The sequence below is a fragment of the Lissotriton vulgaris genome, chromosome 11 (assembly GCF_964263255.1).
Source record: "Lissotriton vulgaris chromosome 11, aLisVul1.2, whole genome shotgun sequence".
In the NCBI taxonomy this organism is placed as follows: Eukaryota; Metazoa; Chordata; class Amphibia; order Caudata; family Salamandridae; genus Lissotriton; species Lissotriton vulgaris.
Genome location: NC_141699.1, coordinates 138,274,194 through 138,300,184, shown reverse-complemented (window position 1 = coordinate 138,300,184; position 25,991 = coordinate 138,274,194). Strand labels below are relative to the sequence as shown.

The 25,991-nt window shown below is 43.2% G+C and overlaps 1 protein-coding gene across 3 annotated transcripts in view; it reads right to left on the bottom strand.

Annotated features, from left to right (window-relative positions):
• MPHOSPH9 (M-phase phosphoprotein 9) overlaps window positions 1-25,991 on the bottom strand; it is a 692,762-nt gene that overhangs the window by 442,155 nt on the left and 224,616 nt on the right. For all 3 annotated transcript variants that reach the window (XM_086942918.1, XM_086942920.1, XM_086942919.1), the window contains exon 8: window positions 15,875-15,981. In XM_086942918.1, coding sequence (XP_086799044.1) covers window positions 15,875-15,981 — 107 coding nt within the window. The remainder of the gene's footprint in view (window positions 1-15,874; window positions 15,982-25,991) is intronic.

The window sequence follows — 25,991 nt, the reverse complement described above, 5'->3', positions numbered from 1 at the left end:
GGTTTTCTTGACGAACTGTTATTTGGGTTTCAAAAGGTACAAGTTCCATAGCTTTGTTGCTTAATCCTTTATTTCACACTGCAGATTCTTCAAAGGTGATGAGTCTCTCAGTTTGAACCTCTTGGATAGTAGCCAGCGCTGGGCGTCTGCTACATTGGCGGAGTCCACTTGGCCTACTGCTCATGATCGGCCACATGATGTGGTTTGACCAGGTCGATTGACACAAACCTGTTCTCCTTTTTACCTGCAAGGGGCGGCAGTAATACTGTTCTTGATCTGTGGATTGCTAGGACAGGTACTGGTTGTCTGTAAGAAGCCCCAAATTCCTTCTTGTCCGCGATCTTTTTGACTAGATCACCGAGCTTTGGGATCCAGACAGGCCTTGCTGGGACAGTCGGTTTTTCTTCAGTGGTGGTTGGCTTTAGGAACACGTTACTTTGCTTCGATCTTATTTCATTTAAGTCCTGTAAAGCAGCCAAATGGTCTTTGATATCAAAAGGTTTTTAGTCTACCACTGAAGTCTGACAATCTAGGTCCGACACTAACATTCTGGTCCCAAAAAGGACTTCATATGGACTCATACCCCCTAGAGAACTTCTTGGCAGATTGTTAAGACTACGTTGGACACTTATTAGATGTTTGACCCACCCGTCACCCGAGCCTAATACGCGAGCTGTTATAGATTGCTTTATGTCCTGGTTTTTTATTTCCACTACCGAATTTCCCTCAGGATGGAATAGACTAAAGTACCGCAATGCAACGCCCAATTGGCCATGGCCTCCTTGTAAGCTCGAGAGCTAAACGTAGAACTCTGGTCAGAATGTAGCGTGCCGACTGCGTATCTGCCGATAAAGACTTGCAAATCTTTTGTAACAGTTTGAGCGTCAGCCGAGTGCGGAGGCCACATCCAAATGGATGTATGATGTTAGCACGCACACTTTTACCACGCATACCATTACCACACATTTTTTACAACGCGATACCTTTACAACGCATAGTGCTTTGGGTGCTGGATAGTGAATAGTTTAATTTACTATTCCAACACCAGTCCCCGTGGACACTAGGGAAGGTTATTGGATAGTAAATTAACCTATTCACTAGCCATTCCCTAAGTCAGATCGCCTCAAAGCGCTATGCGTTGTAATGGTATGCGTTGTAACAGATGCGTGGTAATGGTAGTGCGTGCTAAAAGATGCGTGCTAAGGTTGTATACCCATCCAAATGAACCTTGAACACAAATCCACTACGACCAGGATATATTTATAGTTAGCATCCCTCTGTAGGGACCGCAGTGGTCCAGGTAAACGCAAGCTAATGATTTATCTGAAATTAACAGGGGCGTCTGCGCAGGTAGTTTCACATTAGAGACTCATCTTTCGGTGTATTTCACATTCCAAAACATAGTTTCTGGTTTGTTTCCTCATGCGCGGCCACCAGTATCTATTACTCGCTATAATTTTTAAGTGTATCTGTATTTTAGATCCCGCGGCGCTTTAACGCTCACCTTGTCAGCGCTCACCCTCTTGGTCAGAATCTCCCTTTACCATTCTTCATTCTGTCGGCGTCCGCAGGCCGGGGAATTTTGTGAGGCATACCGGCACATAATTACTCACTTCCTCGCATTCGGCGGGGATTAGACAGACTTAGTCGGGTCCGACATCTTGGGTTGGGTAGTGAGGCGAGGCACTCTGCGGCCATCTTGCGTAAGGCAAGAGGCTAGTAGGCGGTCCTCCGCTCAGCGTAATAGTATTTCAGGATGGATAGATCGACGCGCAGAGCTCGCGCGCAGCGGGCGCGTCGTAGGCGCGCCGGAGGTGCGCCAGAGGTAAGCCCGTTTGCGACCGTTCGCGCAACGGACGCGTTTAGGGCCGCTACCTCTGGCCCCTCTGGCCCACTTCGTATTGCCTACTCTCGGGCTGAGCTACTTAGGCTCCGACCTTGCCAGAACCCGGTTAGGCAACCAACTATTAGGCGAATTTCCTGTGGGCTGCTTAACGTCAGATCCCTCTGCAAGCACTACACGGAAATTGCCTTCCTTATCGAATCAGAAAAACTCGATGTCCTCTTTCTCACAGAAACGTGGACTCGGGAGGACTGTGAGGTTGAGCTGGGCCTAGCCTGCCCCTCAGGCTATAAAATCAGCCATACCCCTCGCCCACTCAATCGAGGAGGGGGAATCGGGTTCATCTATAAAAACTCGCTGACCCTTTCCCAGCTAAAGATTCGAGAGGTCCCGGGATTCGAACTGATGGGTTTTACAGTCAAACAGCATGAGTTGATACTTTGCTCGGGTGTCCTGTGCTATCGTCCCCCGGGACCGGCACCTTCCATATCGCTCCTTATTGACCTGATCTACGAACTCGCCAGCTCCCACTCCAAGTTACTGATTCTTGGTGACTTCAACTTGTGGGCAGGTGGCTCACTGGACAATGCACTCTTTTCCCTCAGTCAAGCCTGCACGGACATCAAGTTGGAACAGTTGGTGAATGCCACCACGCATCCGAAGGGTCATATCCTGGACTTAATATTTGCGGATCCACAATGGGTATCAATAGAGGATATTAAGTGCCAGTTCTGGACAGACCACTTTCTGATTTTGTTCTCTCTTTGTTCAGAGGATCACACCTCGCGGGAGGCCGGATTACCCCAAGCCAAGCTAGAGAGACCTTGGTCCCGAATTCTCAAAACCTCTCCACTGCTGAATATCTTAGGTAAGGATTTTTAGCTTGGCAACACAGCTGAAGAGAGTTACACTCTCTTCTGCCAATCCATCTCGAGCTCGCTGGATAAGTTGGCACCCCTCCGGAAGTCACGAGGGAGGGTGAATTGAGCTAGCCCTTGGTATACGAGCGAATTACGCCAGCTTAAACTTGACTGTAAACGTGCAGAAAGGGCGTGGAGGAAACAGTACTTAGAATCGGAGAAAACTGTGTTCCGGACCGCCATACAAAAATACAAGGCTCAGATCAAGATGGCTAAAGCGACCTATCTTGAATCCACCTTGAATCAGGCCCCAAATAAGGCACAGGCCCTCTTCAAAATTGTCAGGGACCTTGCCCACCCTACGTGCGTGGCCAGCTCCGTCCCCTCATCGCAAGTTCTTTGTGACTCACTTGCTGATGCCTTGGAGGAGAAAATCAGCAAAATCCTGGAGGGTCTGCAGGACCCAGTTAATTCCACCACTGGTTTGGGAGCTCCGGAGGCGATGGCCAGTCGAACCCTGCAGAGGGTTTCTCACCTCTGTTTGGAAGCTCCGGCCACGCCTTCCAGTCGACCCCGACCAGAGGACCGGGCCCTCAGCCTGGGAGCTCCGGCGATTGAGGCCAGTCGACCCCAGCTGAGTAGCTTTCCCCTTCCCTCTTTGGACCAGGCCCTCAGTCTGGGAGCTCTGGCGATTGAGGCCAGTCGACCCCAGCTGAGTAGCTCTTCCCTTCCCTCCTTGGACCAGGCCTTCAGCCTGTGAGCTCCGGCGATTGAGGCCAGTCGACCCCAGCTGAGCAGCTTTCCCCTTCCCTCCTTGGAGGAGTTTGGCAGCCTAGCCCTTACGATCTCATCTGGCTCGCCTCTTGATCCTCTTCCTCCAAAACTCTGGAGGATGTTTCAGGAGGAACTCTTCCAGCCTTTGCATTCCATCTGCTGCCAGTCGTTTGAAACAGGGACTGTACCGGGTTGCTGGAAGAAGGAAGTGGTATCCCCGCTCTTAACAAAACCTACGCTTGACCCTGCTTGCCTCTCCAATTACCGGCCAATTTCCCTGCTTCCTTTTCCAGTCAAAATCATGGAAAAATTGGTTACCCGCACTCTGTCCGGCTTCTTAGAAGGGAACACCTGGTTGGATGAGACGCAATTCGGTTTTCGCCCAGCTCATGGGACGGAATCCGCGTTAGTGACCGTGTTAGACAATCTGCGGGTGCGAGTCGACAGTGGTCGGGCAGCCTTTCTGGTGCTGCTCGACATGTCGGCCGCGTTCGACACGGTCAGCCATCCTACCTTGATATCGAGGCTGGAAGAGTGCGGGGTCAAAGATAAGGCCAGGGACTGGCTAATTTCCTATCTGGACAACCATCAGCAACGGGTTTCGCTCCCTCCCTTCAGCTCAGAGGAGCGGAGAGTAGGACAAGGAGTACCTCAGGGCTCAGCCATCATCCCTATACTCTTCAATATTTACCTCCGCCCTCTAGTCCAGCTCATTAAATCATTTGGGATCTCTGCATTTAACCATGCGGATGATACCCAGCTGGTCTTTTCACTGGAGGGACAGGATGCAGTCCCATTGGAGACCTTCCACCGGTGCATGCAGGCTACAGCGGAATGGCTCCGTCTGAACTCGTTACAGTTCAATGGAACTAAGACAGAGGTCCTGCACTGCTCCAACGACCGAGTTCCCAGAGATCTCCCAAACGATTTTTGGCCCCCGTCATTTTCAGAGACGGTGTCAGCCGCACAATCGGCGCGTAATCTGGGTGTCATTTTTGGGCCCAACTTGCAGCTGGATCTGCACGTAAACAAGACCACCTCAACGTACATGATGCTTATCCGTATGCTGCGCAAGGTTTTACCCCTCCTACCTGAGCAAGCCAGACCCGAAGTAGTGCGGAGCACCATCCTAAGTCGTCTCGACTATTGTAACGCACTACTTCTGGAAGCCCCGGTAACACTTCGGGGCAAGCTCCAAAGGGTGCAAAATTTGGCTGCCAAACTCGCCCTATCCCGCCCCTACCACAGCTCTTCCACGGCAGCGTTACAGGAACTCCATTGGCTGCCGGTCCATCTACGCGTTCGTTACAAAGCAGCGTGCATTGTGTTCAGAGCTATCCATGGCCTGGGCCCGATCCCTCTGCGAAGAATGTTTGCCTGGTACCTTCCATCCCGAGCTTTACGTTCCTCTTCATCCAGGCTACTAGTAGTTCCGCGTTTCCAGAGAGTGAGGATGGGTGGCCGATCGTTCAGAGTAGCGGCGGCCAAACTCTGGAACTCCTTGCCATTATCCCTAAGGAGTCTTGAGAATCTCTTAGCCTTCAGAAAGGCGTTGAAAACTTACCTCTTCCCTAGGACAGGCTAGTTGCTGAATCTGCTGGATCAGTGTTCAAAGCGCCAGGATGCCCTTGGTGGTGACAGGTTGCGCTATATAAGTATACCACAATAAGTATACCACAATACAAGTATCTCTGTTTTAATAATGACACTGTGGCGGAAACACCTGCATGCGCAGAGGCCAGGCCCTCATGTGCTGCTAAAATTAGTCCTAATCTATGTTCCATGTTTGGAATTACACTATCCCCCACTCCAGGAATTTGAGCAAACGGAACATTGTTTGCATCAGTTATGTACGAGTATTTGAGTGGAAACCCTTCAGGTAATGTTTTACCACTGCCTTTGCTTGTGGCATTGACAGCTAGCATTATTTCGCCGTCTATTTTCGTTTTTGCAGCTACGGAAGCCGTTGGCACAGCTGCCTTCGCGGCTTCATCAGCCAATGAATTCCCTGCAATGTGAACGCCATCACAGTGATGACTCAGCGTATGTATCACGTGAGTGTTTTGTAGTCCTTATCGTAACTGAACTACTTGTTCCCAAACCATTTTATGCTTGATTGTGCCACCTTCTGCATCTTTGTAACCGTTTTGAATCCAGTTCTGCAAGTATTCATTGTAAGATTGAACACAATAATACGAACCGCACACTAGGAGTGTGGGGAATTCGCGGTCCGTATTTTCAAGCGCCATCTAGAATGCTTGTAGTTCAGCTCGCTGAGCTGTACAATCTCCTAGAGATTGAGTTTTAGTGACCATTGGTCGGAATTTGCCATTGCGCCAATGACCTTTAACGATCGCGCACGCCGCACTATAGGCTTGTTTACCCCTCATGGCGGGTTGAACTGATCGTCAGTATAAATTATACATTCATACTGCTCTAGAGGCAGAATTTCAGTAGGCAGAGGACCTTCTTGTTCGTATTGTAGAAATGCTTGTGTTTTCAAATAAGGATGAAAACATATTCAATGTCTGTTGCAGCAAGAGAATTAACCCAATGTATCCATCTTGGATGTAAAGCTTTAGCATTTGGAATGCTCGCTTTTATCACTGCTTCGAAGGCAGGTACAGGTGTCACGACCATTATGCGCTTACCCTGTGCGAGGGCTCTCTTTTTTGCTACAGCAGTCTGAACCGCTGTCAGAATTATTTCTGTTGAAGTAAACTTCATTTCTGCTTGTGTATACAAGTGTGATTTGTAAGCTATTGGTACTTTTTCACCTTCATTAAAAGTTAAGTACGTGAATCCGCATTGTCCTGGAACGATTCAGATCATTAAGTTGCATACGTTTACTCGTGTTTGCAAATGTTTTGTTGCCAACATATTTGTTTAGAGTGAACGCTAAATTTCAGTGTGTTTTTGTGTCCAATTACGGTTTTAAAATCAAGTTTGATTAATTCGTAGAGAGGTTTAACCCTTTGTGCGTAGTTTAGAATGCATGTTCTTCCAAAGTTCAGAAAACCTAGAATTGGCTAAGTTTTTCTGCGTTTTTGGAGGTTGGAGCAGCGCACACTTTTCTAAAAAGTTTGCTGCCAGGCTTTTGCCTTCACTTGAAAGTTCATATCCTAGAAAGAGGATGTTGAGATGGGCAATTCTAGATTTTTTTTAATTGAATGTGTACCCTTCAGAGGCGAATCCCAATATAATTGTATTCACCCTATTCAAGTGCCTAGCCAAGTCATCGCCTGTCAGATAGATGTCATCTACGTATGACAATGCTTCATCATCATAAGTTTGTAGTAACTCTGTTACCCTAGCTGAAAATAACCCTGGACTATTCTAGAATCCCTGAGGGAGACGACAGAAATGACGCTGTGACCCCATGATTGAGAAAGCGGTCAAATACCTGGTGCAATGTTTTGACAGAAGAAACCGTTATAAGTATCTAATGGCGTTTTATATTTTTTACGCACAATGTTATTCATTAATGCTGCACTGTGTGCATTTTGTACTGCAAATGTTTTGCAACAAGAGTTTAGATGTCTGTAATCCAAAACTAAACGATATGTATTGTGTGATTTGGAGACAGGAAACAAAGGATTGTTCATTCATGAGGTGCATGTTTCAATCACCCATTGGTATTCAAGTTGATCTAAGATCTCCCTGACCTGTTTTTTAACTTCTTGCTTAACTGGATTCTGCCTTTGTGCATTCGGTTGATTTTTTAGCTGGATTTGATGGTGAAGAGAATCCTCATCCCATCCTACATGATTTTTGTATAATGCAGGAGCTTGGGCAACTGCCCATTTCCTGGCATAAGTATATTTTAAATGAATTGGAATATGGTTGGAAAAGGCTGGCATAATGATATCTTCGCCACGTGGGCCCTCCCTGACAAATTCAGGTGGCCAGTCTTGTTCAGCTAGAAGAATGTCATAACCCTTAGAAAATCGCTCCCAAAAGAGTGCTCTCACTTTTCTTGGTATGTCTCCCTCCATTCGGAGTGTTACTTCATATAACTTATGTGGAGAACTAACCCTGGTATCTGCAGTTTCAACTTGAATAAATTCATTCAAGTCCACTGTCTCCAGATGATCCTTCAAGTTCTTGCAAGCTATGGTGACTTCTGCTGCGCTGTCCAACATTGTCTGAGCCCATTCTTGAGTTGTATCCTTAAGATCCTCGGCATGTCTGATTTTTAGACCGGCTACCTTCTTTTTGGTGAATTGAGGTTTCTTGTTTTTCTGAACGTGTTGAACGTCTTTGGACTTCACGCGTTCTTCCTAGTATTCTGACCGTCCTCTTCTTTCGGATTTCTGAGACGAAGTCTGAAAGATACGAGAGGAACGTGTATCAGTATCTTGATATCTATCAGGTTTTCTCAAATTATCCCTATTCCTGAGGTTATACCTCCTTTCAGAGGGCTCCTTTTGAGGAGACCTACCTCTTGAATGAGAAAGCTTCTCTTTAGAAGTTTGTTAAGTGTTTCCCCACTTCTTTTTAGGAAGAGTGAGAGTGTTTTTAGTAAAGACCTTTTCAGGACTGTCAGACCGTTGAAGTTTCACTGGTTTCTCACCCAGACTGTCTCTGCCTAATTCTTCATAGGATTTTTCAATTATTCTGGCTAGTTCTTGTGGTTGCTCAGTTAAATCAAATTCCCTTAATTTCTGTTGGATCGTCACTGATGCTGCTTCACCTTTAATATTAGCTAATATTATTGTCGAGACCTGTTTGAAATCTTTCAGTAGTTTCATACCCTGATTTAAAGCAGGCTCTGCCCCATATTCATTTTGAATCGGTTTCAGGATATCAGGTATTACCGCCATGGACGGAACACCGTGCGTTTTAGTGTAAATTGTAGCAAAGACTTTACCCCAAGTGGTACAGTCCTCCAGATGTGGTGTGATCCCGATAGGTAAACAGATTGCTAAAATTCTATGTTTCTCATGAGGGTTGGTATTGGGAAATACTGCCTCGATATGAGTAATTTTTTGAGCTATCCAGAATGGCATTTTTCCCGCTTTGCAGGTAATTTACCAATGAATGAGTGTAAAGTCTGTGGTGTAATTTTTTGTGTATTCCCCTGGTGAGGGAGATGTTGTGGAATCATTACTGCAGGTTGGACTGTAATGCTGCATGACATATAGAACCAATTGTCTATAGATTTTGATTGACTCTTTTAGTTGAGTTTGTAATTCTACATCTGACATTAAATTAATTTCAGGATGTGGTGTATAGCTGGCTAAAACCGGCCATGTTGCTCCTGGTCTACCTAATGGACCGAGCCTGGTAATGAGATTTTTATGTTTTAGGGCGCCTTTAAACCAGAGAGCATGCTCTTGGTATGTTCGTGGAATTTCAATATCCTCGAAAGGGATGTATTGCTCTGGTGGTTCATCTCCTTTGTAGAAGTGAAACACATGTGTTCTTGGATCTGCTTCAGGGAAGACTATCCATGAATAGAATACCTCTGTCTGGTGATATTCATGTGCTTTATCACAAAATCTGCCCTCTTGCTGATAGGCCATGTTTTATACGTTTTATAGTGATGGCTTCCCTTAAATTTAGAGGTATGCTTATAGCATCCTTGTCGGTTTCTTGGAAACCTGAAATGTTAAGAGCTGCTGGATCTGCCGCAGCTCCACCCGCTTCAGTGTTGTTGTCACTATCCGGCATTTTGTTGACTGAAAGTTTGCAGAGCAAGTTTCAAAGGAACAAAGATAAGGTGCACAATATTTTAGAACACTGTATCCTTCAACTTTGAACAAACCAAAAACTAATACATAGGATATTCGTCCTACTCAGCTATGGCAGATATTATCCCTTTACCCACTCCAGATGTCTATTGGAGTATGTTATGGGAAGAAAGGGGTCTCTGAGAAAAGCACAACTGAGTTACTTTAGTGTCTAGTGTTAAATTAGTGCCTTACCAAACGTTGGGCGCCATGTAGTGTAGTTCCTATATTCCCAACAGGATTGGAATAATATGTCCTATAGATAGGAGATAGGACTTAGGTCAGTAGGTCTCGACCGAATATACTAAACCTAATTGTGAGTGCCAGCTAGCTCAGAGGACACTTTCTCAAATACACAAGGGATTAGTTTCTGACAACCACATAAACAGGACAACTTTGTTTCCCCAAGAATAAGAAAATATCTTCAGAGTCGTGGAAACAATAGATAACTATTTTACTCAGTCAATCAAGCATGCTTCTTTTCTACAGAGTTGCAGAGAAATAGTGAGACTGGCGTTTAAAAAAAAAGAATTATTGAACAGTTTTCTTTCTCATGCAAGAGAGGAGAACTGCTACAATTGTTAGACAGAATGCAAAGTATAATACGTACAGCGTAAACAGTAATAGAAAATAATACTGTAATAGCATTGTATGGTTTCTAAGCCATATAAAAATACATACATAACTTACACAGGCTAAAATACTCAACTGGTGCTTCTAAAATAAGCCTACCCCAATGTACCTAACCTAGGTCTAGTACAAGGGAAGAAGTAGGTATGGTCTTTTGCCAAAGATTTGCCAAAGTTTTCTCTAGGTTCTAATCAGCTCCATACCTTAGAATGAAGGAGGTTTGGTATATCTGTCTCGGACTCTATTTCCCAACACCCCGCAAGGGGAATCAGAATCACTGGAGCTGGAATCTCGGCAGAGGAGGACAGCTTCCTAATCAGTGTGTCAGCTGGAGAGTCGGCTTCCTTCAGCACTTGCTGTAACGAGCTGCGTCGGGCAAGTAGGTCGTCGTACTGCACCGAACCACACCGTGCTTTGCTATAGCAAGTAAAGGTATATTTATACCTTTAAGGTCTTTAGGAATGCCATGTTTGACGTCAAGTCGGGCATATGAATGTCATGAATGAACCCCTAAGGAATAGATGTTTATTGTAAAATAACGGAGTTCTTGGAGAAATCAATATTCAAGCAAGGGGAAGTCCCTAACGATTTAAGAGTCTAGTTTTCCAAGAAATCGTTGTGACGTTGATGAAGGGATGGAAGCAGCCATGCCTGTATTTAGACTGCATGGGCTTGGTCTAAATAAGGGCTTGATTTCTATGCCTATATAAGTGCAACACGATTTGTACCTATATAAGGGCATGAATCGGGAAAATCCATTCGGAATCTAAAACGCCATACAACAGTCCTAGATTCTTTTTGATGTCCCATCAAAGCATTAATGATGGCAACAATCATAGTAGATGATACATTTGCATACCTTGGGATCTTAATAAAACAGTCCTACTATTCAATATAGTATCCACCAGATACGAAAAGTAAGCTTCATCTGATGAATACTTCTCCCTACAGATTTCTCACCTTATGAATGAATCCAAAGTAATACCCCAACGGTGGTGAGAGCAAATAATATTTTCCAAAAGTATGTAAGGAGAAGCAGATGGCTACCTTGCAAATATAAGCCACTGGAACACCTCTGTTGAGAACAGTAAAAGCCATGGCCCTTGCAGATTGGGCACCAATGTGCTGGAGGGTCTTTTTAAGTCACAGCTTAACAGATTTTCTTCGAAAGAGTAAACCTACATGAAATTGTGTGCTTTATTATTGCTTTTTCTTTCTTGGCTCTGGCGAAAGTCACAAACAGTTGATCAGGAACTCCTTCTTGTCTTGTGTAGTCCATGTAGTAAGATACTGGATGCCTAGGGACCAGTCTATACAGTCGTTCATTTTCCTTGGTGGGGTGAGGAGGAAAGAATGAAGAAAAAGTGACAGACTAGTTTATGTGAAAGGCAGATATAGCTTTCAGCGAGATGGAAGTGAAGTTGTAAAGTGCCAGTTTATATGGGTAGAACACTAAAAGGTAGCCATACTGAAAGGGTCTGAAATGTATCCGCCCTATGGACTGAATTTTGCGAGTCGCAAAACATCGCAATTTGCGACTCGCAAAATGGAATGGTCCTACATCTGGCCCCTAGTGAATAGTTGAGTCCAAAAGGCAGCCCACAGGGAACCAGTAGGAGGGATTTGGATAGCACCAAACTGAAAAGGTTCCTGCTTTGGACCGTGGAGAAGAGATCCACTCATGGCTATTCCATGCCTGCAAGGTGGGCTGCCACTGGGAAGATGTCATGCTATAGAACTTACCGCCACAAACGTAAATGTCCACACACATGGTCCAGCAACTCACACTGCCCTGCCTGTTAATCTAGTGAACAGTGCTTGTTTTGTTGTATAGTATCTGGATGGCACTCCCAGAGATGGAAAGGAGAAAAGTCTTCAGGGCCTTCAGGGGAAGACAGGCAGACTGCCCATAGCATCAACATACTAATTTGTAGAAGCTGCTCCAATACAGACCAAAGGCATTGCACCTGTCATGTTGTCCAGATGAGTAATCCAGCCAATGAGAATCAGTCTATCTACAACTGCAGAGGGCTAAATGTGCAAATTTCCATGAGATCAGAGATCTATCTGGGAGGACAGAGTGAAATATCTGCGTCCAAGACAAAAATCTCCTCTAATCCTTGAGCGGTTACCGCCTTAGGGACCACTGGAGGACCCTGCATCAACAGAATACATTCTGCCATCAGGCCGAGCAGACACAAGACTTGCAGATGTAGGATATGATTCAGAAACATCATAATCATATGCTGAATATCTGCAATCTACTGAGGAGCAGGAGAAGTATTCATATGGGCCTTACCAATGCACCTATGAAGGTCAACATCTGCTTCTGGACAAGTTGAGACTTCTGGGTGTTGAGTGTCATGGCGCACTAAAGATGCTTCGTGACTAGCGTAGAGTCTCCTCTATCACCAGCAAGAAGTTAAGTAATGAAATACCTAGAATTGTTATCTTCGAAGTAAAGCAGCAACAAGAACCAACATTTTGGTGAACATTTGCAGAGTGGTTGTCAGACCAAATGTAAGAACTCTGAACTAAAATTGTTTGGCCCGCAAGATAAATCAGAGGTAGCTCCTGAGAGCAAGGAGGAAGAGTGGTAGATGAAAAAAGTATTCACAAAGGTCCAGGGACATCAATCAATCTCAGTCTCCTGCCTGAAGATCCAGCAGGACCAGACTCAAGGACACCATTTTGAACTTCCTGGAAAATGAACTGGTATAGGTCATGGATGTGACTGAGGCCTTTTGGGGAATAAGAAGAAAGTATAATGAAGTAGAATCTAGGGTCCCTCTCCTTCAAGACTTAACCCTTCTACTGCCCCTTTGTTAAACAGGACAAGGGCATATGCTTGCCACATAGAGGTAAACTGGAAGCAATAGTACTGCTAGTGGAGAAGCTTCGCTGTGGAGTCTAGGGACCAGCAAGTGCACCGTAGCGTGAGTATTACCAAAACGTTCAAAGGAGGAGCCAGGATTTTCCATGAAGAGCCAATCACCTTAGAAGGGCATGTCCATAATGGCCACCTCGACATTTGCAAAAAAAAGCTTGTGGAGCGCATCAAGACACAATGGCGCGAAGGAATGCTATGGCCAAGGATCAAATCACCAAGTCAGTGGAATCCAGGTGACCCTTCAAGATCTGTTTGAAAGCGCCAAAATTATTATTGACTAGATCCAGGAACGGCTTGTTAATTATGTGTTAAGGAAGACTGATTACGGTCATTTTGCCCAATTCCCACAAAGTGTGAAAGTTTCTTCCAAGAGAACACATGGTGTTGGCAAGGAAGGATGCAATGACAGAAAATGTACGGTCAGAAGGCAAAAGCCTATGGCATGGTGTGATTGATTTGTGGACTGCCAGGTTGGAAAAAACCTTCACCCAGGCAGTCATAACTGGCTACAAGAGAAACTTATATATGATATAGCGGAGGATGGCTCCTGGATTTCACTTAAGAGGTTGAACTTTGTCTCAGAAGTGGACCAAGGTAATTCTAGTCTAGTGCATCTGTTGCTTTACATAAAACTGAGGGAAATGAACAGACTTATTTTGAAGTAGGCCCTGAGGGGTAAGGAATGTATCCTGGAGACGTCTCAGGGACTCCCTTTATTTTGTAGGTCTACAGTGAGGCCAGTATCTGTATGTTAAAAATGATGCCGGTTAACACCCTTCAATTAGTCTTTCTGCATATGCTAGCAGCCCCAACTGTAAATTGCCAGGACCTCTGCATCTGATCCAAAATGTTCCGTCATCCAAGAAAATCTCTGGGCCCTCAGGAGGTGTTCTGCCAAGGGGCAATACGAAAACAGGCATAAACCTTTTCTTTAACCACTCAGATAACATTTGGCAACTTCAAAGAAGGAAGTAGCACTGAAATGGTCTACAAGGGTTGCATCGGTAATTGCATTGTAGGCATGACTGACAACACTGCAGAAGGCTAGGGTTTCATTGGAAGTGACGCCAAAGCCTATGGAAGCATAAAAATGGGTGGCATCAGGGTCAAAGTAGCTAAAATCACCAAAGGTGCAGGCACTGGCCTCCCTCAAAGTGGTTCAGAGCGTACTGGAGTCAACCCTGAATTTGTCTATTATGATTTGCCAAAACTGAGGTACTTCTGTATTGTCTTTTTTAGAACCAGAATAGGCTTAGACAACATAGTACAGACTGTTTGAAAAGGCTCCCTTGAGCTAACGAGCTGACGAGCTCTGGTTGATGCACCTGCGGCCAGCGAGTGGTACTGAGACCTGAGAAGACTTTGGGCAGCATCTCCAGCACCCCCAAAAAAGTGTTGCTCTCTACTGAAGAAGGACAATTATCCTGAAACACGTGTCTAGAGATACACAGCACTGGCTGCACCAACAAGGGTGAAAAACTAAAGCCTGACACCGAAGAAAGTGTTATCCTGCACTACATTTATTATGATGCATCGGGGCAACCTGAGTGCTTGAGTGTGAGGCAGTGTGCGCCCACACCCCCCCTATAGAACAGACTGTGTCGGGAACACTGCTGAGTCTCTGATGGTTACAGAAGCAGGACCATTTCCTTGAGGATCTTTCCTATGGAATTGTGTTTATTTTTTGCAAAAAGATCCCTTGGGTAATCGTTCCCTGTCCGATGACATACCTGAAGAAGTGAAAATAAGTCTGCCTTGGGGTGTACTTGAGGCCTTGGAGAAAAATAGTTAAGACCTTCTGCTCCCTGATGGCTTTCTGGTGCATCCAAGAGCAAAAGTCACTTGCTAAGAAGTTGTGGTGATATAATACACAATGAATACGTGTGGCTCCAACAACACCATCATCTTACAAAATCTTCCAAAGTGATGAAATCATGAGACCTCAGCAGAAGACATGGCCTAGTGTTAAACGTTTCTTTGTCCTTCTATAATGTTTCAGAATCATCTCTTTGGTTTTGGGGCAGCATGAAGCACACTAAGAAATAATCTTCAAAATAAAATGTTTCTTTTACATTTTATTTTAAATTCATTTTGATAGTTGATGCCACTAAAAAATGAATACTGCAAAAGATCAAAATATGTAAGAAAAGTTTGACTTTGGATGAGCCATATGGGTAGAATCTTCTCTGTGTCTACAAGATCAAGCACACATCTGCTAAAGCCATAATTAAATGCCATAACTTTCTTATTAGATTTATACTGCCTAACTTCAAAAAACAGAAATGAGAGTCGAACAAGCTGCAGAATTTTCCAGGCTAAAGGATTGCAGAGTTCAATAAGTAAAGATCGAGAAAGTCTTTATGTAAATACTGTCCGTATATTTTTAATATTGATAGGTTTGCATTGGTTGATTCTGAGATATAGTTTTGCTGCTATTTGTTTTTAAGGACTTAGTCCAAAATAAACTTTGTTTTGATGACGCGAAATATAGAATTGACAACACACCTATTCAACTTCATTTATTTTATGTCTCCTTCATATAAACTACTGTAGGAACTACAAGATTTAAACAAATTTGCACTAAAACGTTAACACAGATAGGAGTAATTTAAATAGTCGAGTCCTGCCGTTATGATAGCCGTCAAATGCAAAGTCCACATAGACAGAGCCAACAAAGGGAACATTCAGATACAGTGCTTTTGACCAGTATGGTCATACCACAACTGATAATAAGCCATGTGTTACATTTTGCCAAGTACGAATTGCAGGCCTTTGCTATACGGATCTTACAGGATGTAAAATATATACCGAATGATTTTGTTTTTAATATTATTATTTTTAGTACAATGTCTCATGAAGTGCTACTGCTTCCTTTTTTAAACTGACATTTTACTGGTATAATTAATAACAATACATCACCCAATGACCATGGAATCACTTAACAGAAAAATAAATGTTTCTAATCGTACTTTCGAACTAAATATACAATAACACATCTAACTCTCCACTGTTGCAATATCCTATATCATGCTTCCACATACCTACAGCTACATTTCCTATATCATTTTTAGAATCCTACATGCACACCAACATCAGGTGTCAACTGTAAACTATTCAGAAGGCAAAGAGAAACAAATAGGTGTACCTGCTGCATGGCCAGGTTATCGGAGAACACTTTGGAAAGGCCTTTTTCAAACGTCTTTGGTAAAGAGTGATACATTTCCTTTTCATCCAACTTCCAATAACTCAGTCCTAGAAAAACAATATAATGTTAATTGATCCGATGTGAGCTGTAACAAAAATGTTGATGCAGAACAGAAAGCTAGCCCATATATGGAAATGTGACCAAATATGGACGTATGTATTCTGTTAAGTGAACGACAGTTTTCAGCTTACACATATACAACATACCCTTCCATGACATCTGGTTTTCCAACTTGTGAAGTTTTGCAATATTGTGAAGAACTCTCAAGGTATATTCTGTTAATATTAAATGTATTCACTTATGAGAGACGTAATTATAAGTGCTGCAGTAAATTTGGAATCGGGCGCAAACTATGTTTTTTCCCCAGATTAATTTACACGTTGCATGCGAATTGTATTCAGGCCAGTGTCTTTGCCCATGGAATTTCCTCCCATAAAGGGGAACGCTTTCCATTTTAGCACAGTACCTAAACTGATGTAAGGCAGCTCCAGTTAGTGAAAAGAAAAAAATGACAATCACCAGGAGGCTAAAATTAAGCATAAGACTGCATTTTATTTCTCCTCATGGTAGCAAGACTCATTTATCAGTTTATTTTTAAAAAGTGCCAACTGTCCCCCTACCACAACTTGTGGGCACTAGCACATACAGAAAATGAAGGAACTAAAGATATGAGGAAGAGAAGGGAACAAGCATATACTTACACCTACACTTATATTCACAGGTAGCATTGTGATCCACGCAGAAAAGAAAGGATGTTGAACTGGAACTTTTTGCAATTGTTAGCACCCTCTGGCTTAAAATAAAAGGTCTTATCCTTTATATGCTGGGACTATTTTCCAGAACTCACTACCAGCATTTAGCCCTCGGCACAAAACAGTGCAAAGATGTTCAGCGTTCCAGGAATTTTGCAGGTGGGGCATGCTCTATTCACAATAAACAGGAAGTTATTTAGATCCTTCACTGTAGTCTAGCCCCACCTGGGAACAACTGTAGGCCCCATCCATAGGAGATGTGCGTCTTGATGCGACACCTTTATCTCTATACAATAATGGCTGTCGCTCTGGCTTTGCACTTGTGTGGTAAAGGAAGATACACAGTCCAGCTGTAAAATTAGATACTACTTTATTGTAGCTCTCTTCTAGGATAGATGAGTAGGAGAAGATAGAAAGTACAGATGTAGCCCCACCAAGAGCAAGCTCCAAGCAGCTCAGCCTGAGTTGACCAACTGACACTGTGAGCCAGAGAGACACCCAGGCATTCTATGATGTCATGGTACATTCTATTCAGTGGAGAACAGTAGAGAAGTAATTTACTACACATCCTCCTTACTTCAGGAATGACAGCAGAAATAGAGAGAGATAAGTGAGATACCTCAAATACATTTACATGAAAGTACAATAATGAGATACACAAATCTAATCATGTACTACACGAGGTATCAGAAATATCATTAGAATGAGCAGAAATACAAGGAGATGCTAAACATTACTACTACACGCCCCATCCCCCTCCCTTAGATGAATAAAAACCAATGCAACAAAGAAGGGTGGTCACGCACACAACCTCCCCATACATTGGTACACAACAGGGTAGGCACCCTGGTAAACAAAGGTGAGTGTAGACACAGACCCTTGGGAGAAATACAACATACCCAATAAAAAGGTACAACAGGGGTAAAATTTACTCTGGATGACCGGAAGAGTGTAAGCCCCATAAAAAAAAATCCCTAGAGAAAAACGCTCTGGAAAGAAACCAAAAGTTCCCCTGATCAAGGCATGCCGAGACTGAATATATGATAAGACTACTCACTCAAAGTCCTACCAACATGAAACCCTTGGCCACGAGTTCCAAGCAGGTAGACTTCGATGGGAGCATAGTGTCAAAATGAAAGGGTGTCTAAACAATCTCCACCAAAAATAGGGAATAACGCGGGGTACTAACCCTGTAAAATAACACAACCTCCCCTAAATAGGGTACATTGCAGGATAGTCAACCTGGGAACTGATATGGGCATTGACTACCCACAAACACCACCACCTCCCCAAAGTAGGATACACCACAGGATACTCACCCTGGAACTAAGACTACAACATCCCCTACATAGGATATACCATAGGTACAACATCACCCTAGAAAACAAAATTGGGCATTGACTGGCCTCACAACCTCCCCAAAGAAGGGTACACCATAGGGTTAAAAGATTTCACCCTAGGAAACTACAGCCACAACAGCTCTCAAAAGACTTTCCATATTGACCCCAAATACGCATAATAGAGCAAACACACCAGAAAGCAACCAAAAAACACAAGACTATGCCCAAACAAGCACACACGCAAAACATGCACAGGGATGCTAAGCTCTATAAAAATAAATAAATAAATAAATAAATATTGTGTCAAGTCGCTCTGTGTCCTGGTAAAAGAGTTGTGTTCTTCATACAGTTGCTCGTGTAGTCATCAGGAGCACAGTGAGCTTCAGCAAACAAGTGCAGCCCAAACTCGTCAACCAGCATGAAGTAGACCCCACGGGAATTGACTTCGTATTTATGATCCTGGTACTTGCGAACCAATGTCCTTTCTTGTGCCACATAGTCATCTTCTGTTCAACTGGTAATCCCGGAAGAGTGCGCAAAAGTTTTGGAGCCATAGAAATCGTAGGGATCATTGAGGACTGCCATGATAAACGTGATTGGCAAGCAGGTAGCGCGAACAACATGTACCACCAATTCCAGAATGGCGGCCCGCTGCCTCACGCCGTGCCGAGTGGTTCACGGCACGTTTGAGCAGTAGAATGTCGGTCAGCAGCTCTTAGAACGCGAAGACAACGAAGTGTCACTGGTGATGTCACGAAGAGTCCATGACGCAGGTAAGGGCGCACACTATAGCATGAATGCAGATCGCGCTGAGTTTTAAAGTCAAACCGCTTCGCCGAAACAAAACTTTGCATGCACCATGCGCAAAATGAAAATTACCTTATTGACACTGTCAAGGTCACACAGCCACAGTCACTGCCCTTCTAAATATGTGCAAGAACTCACCAGAGAGACTGTTCCTCAATAATAAATGTTACGCTTGTCCCCACATGCTGCACAACAGCCGAACACAGTTCCCTGATATGAAAACATGCTCTCCTATGATGCCGGTCCCCAAATGCGCTCACCCAGAATAGCGCTGCCAAGGTACTATCAGTTAGAAAGCACTGGGAAAGCAATGAAGAACCACTGATCAATGTCGTCATAAATATGCCAAAGTGACAGAAGCTGCCACGCGGTTTTCTGCCTCCCACAAACTCGAGCACATGGCACGCCTCGCACCAGACCCGATGCTTTCCTCCAAGGTGCAGGGGGAGTGCGCGGAGTCTAGACAAGATGCCTCTCAAGTAAGCGCCTGTTTCCACACACAGGGCAGACACAGGAAGAGTAGGCAGAGGCTGTTGGAGGGTCTCTTTCCACACAAAAAGCTGATCACTCTTGTAGACACTTTGATCACAAGACTTGCTGTTGAGCCAGGACAATTCCCCCACAGGTTGAAGTAAATTGCTGGATTCCTCAGAAATTTTCCAGGTGACAGCAGAGTCTTGAGTGATGGAACCCCAAACGCCCAGGTTGCAGGCTGTCCAGAGAGTACAGGACACTGGTGGGGCCAGCCGGGGAGTTACCTTTGGGTTTCAATTGACGTATTGAAAGTCCTTAATGTCTTTAGTTCCTTGTCTTTTGGTTCCTTGGTCCCTTAGTTGTCATTACTCCTTACTCCACACGTAGGTTCAAAATCGTCGCCAAGTTGTGGTAAAGGAAGATACACAGTCCAGCTGTAAAGTTAGATAATCCTTTATTGTAGCTCTCTTCTAGAATAGATGAGTAGAAGAAGATAGGAAGTATGTGGTAAATGAATGATGCACAGGACATTTACTACAAAGTACAGATGTAGCCCCACCAAGAGCAAGCGCCAAGCAGCTCAGCCTGAGTTGACCAACTGACGCTGTGAGCCAGAGAGACACCCAGGCATTCTATGATGTCATGGTACATTCTATTCAGTGGAGAACAGTAGAGAAGTAATTTACTACAACTTGCAGGAGCACTTAATTTGACACACCTAACTGCTTTCCTTGAACAGTTGGAAAAGAAACGGATGTTAAGACCATAAAAATGTATGCCCAAGGGACAAAAGATCTGCACCCGACCTCCATGGCTTTCATGTCTAAAACCCACATGGATGAGATAATGCTTTGTAAGATATTCATTTTCAAGAAAATATCCTTCAATATTAGAACTGGTTTTCTGACCATCTAAAAAGAAGATTTAAAAGCACACTGTAGCAGGGAGATAAGGCCGACCAGGCAGAGAGCTGGAATATCCCCACATGCCGAATGGTGGGTCACTGACTGAATAACCCCCCCTCTTTCCATCCGACCCAGAACGAATGGAGTACGGACTCCCAGGCGCTATGGAAAGAACACATCGACGAGAAGGAGAAAGGTTCCTTTAACTGGGCGTACCTAGAGGAGGAGAACACACCCCCAGATGACGTGGGTCTTCAAGCATTGGACAAAAGGGAGGAAGCAAGAAGACCGGCTTGTGACGACAACGAGGAGCGTTTCGTTTGCAGTGGAGATCGTGTGGAGTTTGGAGGAGAAGAAGCGTACCGAGCAAAGGAGACGGAAGACCAGAAGCGCCGGCCACGGAGGTTGCAGTGCCTGGAGGCCACCGTCACCACGAGCCGCCCAGCCACACTCGCGGAGGAGTGTGGCTCAGCCAGGTACGACAGCGTGTGTCTGGCTGGACGGGGAGGCGGGGAGATACGGTTTGAAAGTAACCTGTAGAACCGGCTACACCCTGTGGGGCTTAAATTGTAAATACTCCGTTCCTGTTGCTCCTGCTCCCCTAGTTTTCCTTTACCCTCATCACCCTTTCCTCACAATCACCACACTCACCTCGTGTATATAGGAGTTTGTATATAAACTTGTGCACCGGTGTCCTTTCACCTCCCGGTTCCCTGTTCTAAGTAAGAAATTCAAGTTGTAGACCAGGTGGTAAGTTCCAAGTAGTTCCTTTATTAAGTTTCAATTGTAGATGTAGAAAGATGAAGTTAAGAGGGAAATAAGATTGAAGTAAGATAGAAGTATAGCCCCACCAGGAGAAGTCTCCCTCACCTCAGCCTCTCAATCTCCAACTGACGCTCTCCCACCAGTCCACACTAGAACATTCCATTACATCATACATCATTCTCCAGCCATGCAGACCGAACAGAAGAGAGAGCATAGATGTAAAGAAAGATGAAAGGAATAACCATTACAACATTCCCATTGGGTGTTACTGAGAGAGAACAAACCACCTGACAGAAGTATTTTCTTTTCTGCATGTCCTACGGTGGAGCAACAGAGGAAGAGCAACCTGCAGAGGACCACTCACCTACCGCACAGGACCCAAGAAAACCCCAGAACTTAACAGCAACTACGGATCCTGCTATCTTGGCCCGTGAGAGACTCACTCTGAGAAAGAAAAAAACCTTTATCAAAATAAAACCATATATATCAAGGTCCAGTCTCCGAGCCCTTCCTTCAACCCAGCCACACACACTCAAATGACATAATGAGTCTTATTGTGCCAAAGAGGGCTTTGTAATCAGATATACTACAAATGTCTGCATAATTGAACAAGTCTTACAATGGGGAAAGTGTCCACAATGTGCTGCTGGCACTACCTTCCTATATACACTCACTGCTACAATGAATTTCCCTGGCTGGATCAAACGTGGTAAGTACATCAATATAGATCAAACCCCTGTTCCAGAAAGCACTGCACTAAGCATACCCAGACTGATCAAAATCCTCAGACTGACCAACATTGTTTAAATTTCACCAACCCCATGTCCAAGGCATCTTTACCACCTTAGCAACTAGTATTTAGTGCCAAAAGACATTAGAATTGCCAGGATCTCCTGCAATACTCAGTGTCACGAGAGCCAGAAAGCCTATTGCTAGCTCATACAACTCTTCAACAGGCCAATTAACAGCTGATAAGAAAACCTGGAAGATCAGTAAATATGCATGAAACGTTTTTGTCAAGCAGGCATTCTGGAATCCCCATAAAGGAATAAAAAGATGATCAAGAGCCGTCAGTAGCCTTTGAATGTTCCTCAATATTGTCAAGCAGGAAACCATGAAAACAAAATGAATATGCTTTCCCAGACCCCACCCACCAATCCATTATGTCCACAATCGTACACGTCTATTCCATCCCTCCAGCCAGCAGCAAAAACACATCCAAGCACACTGAGACAACCATATGTCTGCTCTTTCCCTTTACTGCTTACCAACCAATAAACATCCACAAGATAACAATTAAAATATGAACTTGTTTTTTATATAGTACTTCATATACCAATTCATACTGTACTCAACAGGTATTACTATTACTCAATGTAAGGGTAGCCAGTTTTCTGGCCTGAAAAGCAATGCAGAGTTGGCCTCATAGGGATTCAACCTTGTGACCTGCTGACCACCTGTAGAAGATTCCGGGGCATTATTTCACTTGCAAATCTCTCACTTTTCAACTGTGACCAACCACTTGAATAATACTTTTTTTTATTATCATCATGAATTGGATCTTGTTTTTAGTGTTCTTATTGTGTTTAAAATATTTTAAGCACTGCTCTGCCAATTTGTGCCTGGTCAGCGCTAGAGTAAAAATTAAATCTAAATATGAATTAATACATCCTCAAAAAGATACTTAAGTTTTACTTCTTGGAACTGGAAGACCTCAACATAGGATTTCACAAATTCAGGAGCAATGTGAACAGCAAAAGTATCTGATACACCTCAAAGCAGGACATACATTTTATTTATGGTGAAGTGAAGACCTTTACCACCATCACACATACTCCTAGTTCAAGTGATCCACAAACACACCTGCGGTTATGTAATGCCTTTTAATAAATGTGTAAAGTATTTCTTGTACAGATACTTTTATGACCAATAAACCATTCAAAGAAATGGTCCCAATGCACCTAACGATCTTATTGCATCTATGCCACGGTGCTATTGGCCTGCATCTTCCACAATATAGGCAATAGGACTGCTGCACCTGATTCCACTTACCACCACATCCAAAGCCTTCCAGAATGTAACACTACAGCACTCTTCTCAATCTTTCTCCGCATGACAGGTTTCCTTCCCACAAAGGCCTGTATAAATGGCCACTACTTGAGGAGTGCTGAGTGTGAAACATGCATCAATGGCTTAGTGGTTGCTTAGCAACACCTAGCTATGGTCTGCTCAAACAGATGGCACCCAAGACCAATCCTACTTCCCAGGATAACAGTAAGAGTGCATCAATGAAACCAATAAAAAGATGGAAAGACAGATACAGACTGGACCCAAACCATCGGGGGGGGGGCTGGGGGGGGGCTCAGTGTAAACAAAACAGACCCTTGCCATGGCTGTACCAAAGTAGTGATGAAGCAGACTTTAAAAATAAGTTTAGTTTTAGTTCACGGACTTAAACTCCCATAATATTTAATTCATTAACAAGTGTTGCATGTTTTTGTATTAATTCAACCTAGAATAAAGTGCACCATCACAAACATGTGGGTCTAATTATTTGTGCTCTTGTCATGTTTATTATTAATGTTTTAAATAATATATTAACATTGTCTTTTGTTTTGTCAAATATTAACTGCAGCTGTTTTAAATAATAGCATGTGCATTTTCTAAGATGTGCTTTTGTTTATGTCGTGTCTTCATGTGACTGTGTTTCATTTGTCTTTTGTGCATTTTGCTAGGTAACTTAGACTAATGGGTTAACATTTAGCAAAGGGGGTGGGTAACATAACAAATGTCAATTCTTTAATTAATTGATGTTTTGTGTTTGTTTAAATAATAGTTTTCCAAATGAAGCTTAGAGTTGGCTGCAGAAAAATAATGCATTCTGAAAAAGAGGCCTGCTGATGTAAAGTCATAAGAGAAAACTTATTTTGAAAAAGATGAGAAGCCTATAAACTTTTATTGTGAAAAGTTTTGAAAAAGAACTGCTAAAGGCGACCCTGTGGAGAGGTTTGCTATTGTGCCACGGGAAGCTCAGAACGGACTGGCTCAAGGCTGGGATGGGAATCGTGGCATTCTTGTGCATCACATGAACATCTTTGCTACAAAATGTAGCAGCCTAAGGAAGTGTCGCCAGGACTCTGTGCATGAACAATGGGTTAATGAAAAAGCCCGGACCGGAGGTGGAAGATGTCACAATTTACTGTGGCATGAGGTGGTTCAGCCAATGGGGAGCCAGAATTCAGCTGTTGGAATGTGAAAAGTTAGTTTAGCCTTAGTTTTAGTGTATAAGAGTTAGCTCAAGGAGCAGACTTTTGGCCTACGCTTCTTGATTCCAGAGGGTCGTGTTCTGCTGATCGACAAACGAACGTAAGGAAAGGAGACTTTTTAAAGACTTTGTTTTCAGGCAATGAGGGTAGAGACAGGGAATTAGTTAGGGTTTGGAAATGCTCTTTTTCACTTATTTCTGTAAATGAATAGTATTTCTTGAATTAAGCTCTTTATAAATGCTGAATACACTTTTCTTTATGACATTTTCTAATGCCTGATTAATAAAGTTCCAAAACCTGATTTTCAGTTATGAATGAATAAACTTTCTAAAATGATAAGCTGGTCTTATTTATTTAGGTTAGTTTAGTATTTCATTAACAACATATTAGATTCATTCGCCTCATGATTCAGCTGCTCTGTTTTTTTTATGGGCCTGGTACTGATTGGTAAGTTTGGTGGTAGATGGTGACATCATTTATGCAGAATTTTGGTAGGAGCGCTGGATCAAGTACCTAAATGGCAGAAGTCAAAACAAATAATTCTGATAACAACAAATGCAGTTAAATGTGAAGGATTGAAAAGGTGGGTGCATGCAAGTCATACCATTCGTGTACCACCTCCTGATAATCCTGACGAGGAAGGTGATACAACAACTGATTCAGACTCTGAAGGAGAACCTGAGGAAGATCCAGATTCTGAAGATCGACAAGAGGGTCGATATCTGGAAGATTCAAATGCGTATCAGGCATTGAATAAAAAAAGATCTGGAAATTGTGACTCTAGATCCAGAAGATGATGAAAGTCTGCTAGAAAAAGAAGCAGAAAGAAAATCAGAGCAAAGAGAAAATCAAGTCCAGGAGAGTATTGAAAAGCAGATTAAAAGCTCTGAATGCAGGAACAAGAATTCTGAAACTGGGAAGCTAAAAGTAATTCCTGAAGAAGAGGAAGAATTACCAAGTACCAGCTATAAGGATGATGTTCCTAACGGAGTGAAGCTGCCGAGTAAAGAAGTTGTTCCTAGACATAGATTTGAAGTTTCAGAAACAGACTCGGATGAAAGTGATGAAGAGTCTGAAATAAGAAAATTCAGGAAAAGGGCTTGGAAAGCTGAATGTAACGAATCTGTGCCAAAGAAGAAAATCTTAAGAAAAGGAGATATTTGGTCAAAAGAAAAACCTGAAATTCAAATTAGTGAAAAGATCAAAGGAGCAGATTAACGAAATATCAAGTCAGAAAGGTGATTCGGATTTGGAAGAAGCCAGTGACAATGATTAGGGTTGTTTTCTTTTAAATTGGAGTTTTTATTTTTGGCATAAGGTCGAAGAAATTGTGTTAGCTGGAAAAACACATTCATGTGACGCAAGGTCAAAGAAAAGCTGTTAGAGGGTTACTTAAAAAAAAAAATTAAAAGGGAAGATACTAGTTTAATTACTTACATTATTCACTAATTACTTACATTATTCACAAATTTTTTAATTTTTTTTTTCTGATTTTTGACTACACATTTTTTCTAAAATGCCTAGTTCTGATACTTCAAGGTGCTCCATTTTGAGAAGATGTTGCAAAATGTCTTCAATCTGTGTGGTTCTTTTAATCCTAGTCTGGTTAATCTTAGCTGTCATTTACCCTTTTGGTATTGATTAGCAGAAATTTAAGGCAAATATGACAAGTAGAGTAGAGACTAAACAGGAAAAACATGCTGGCAAAACTAACAGTTATTGAGCATAATCCAGAGATCCATCAAGAC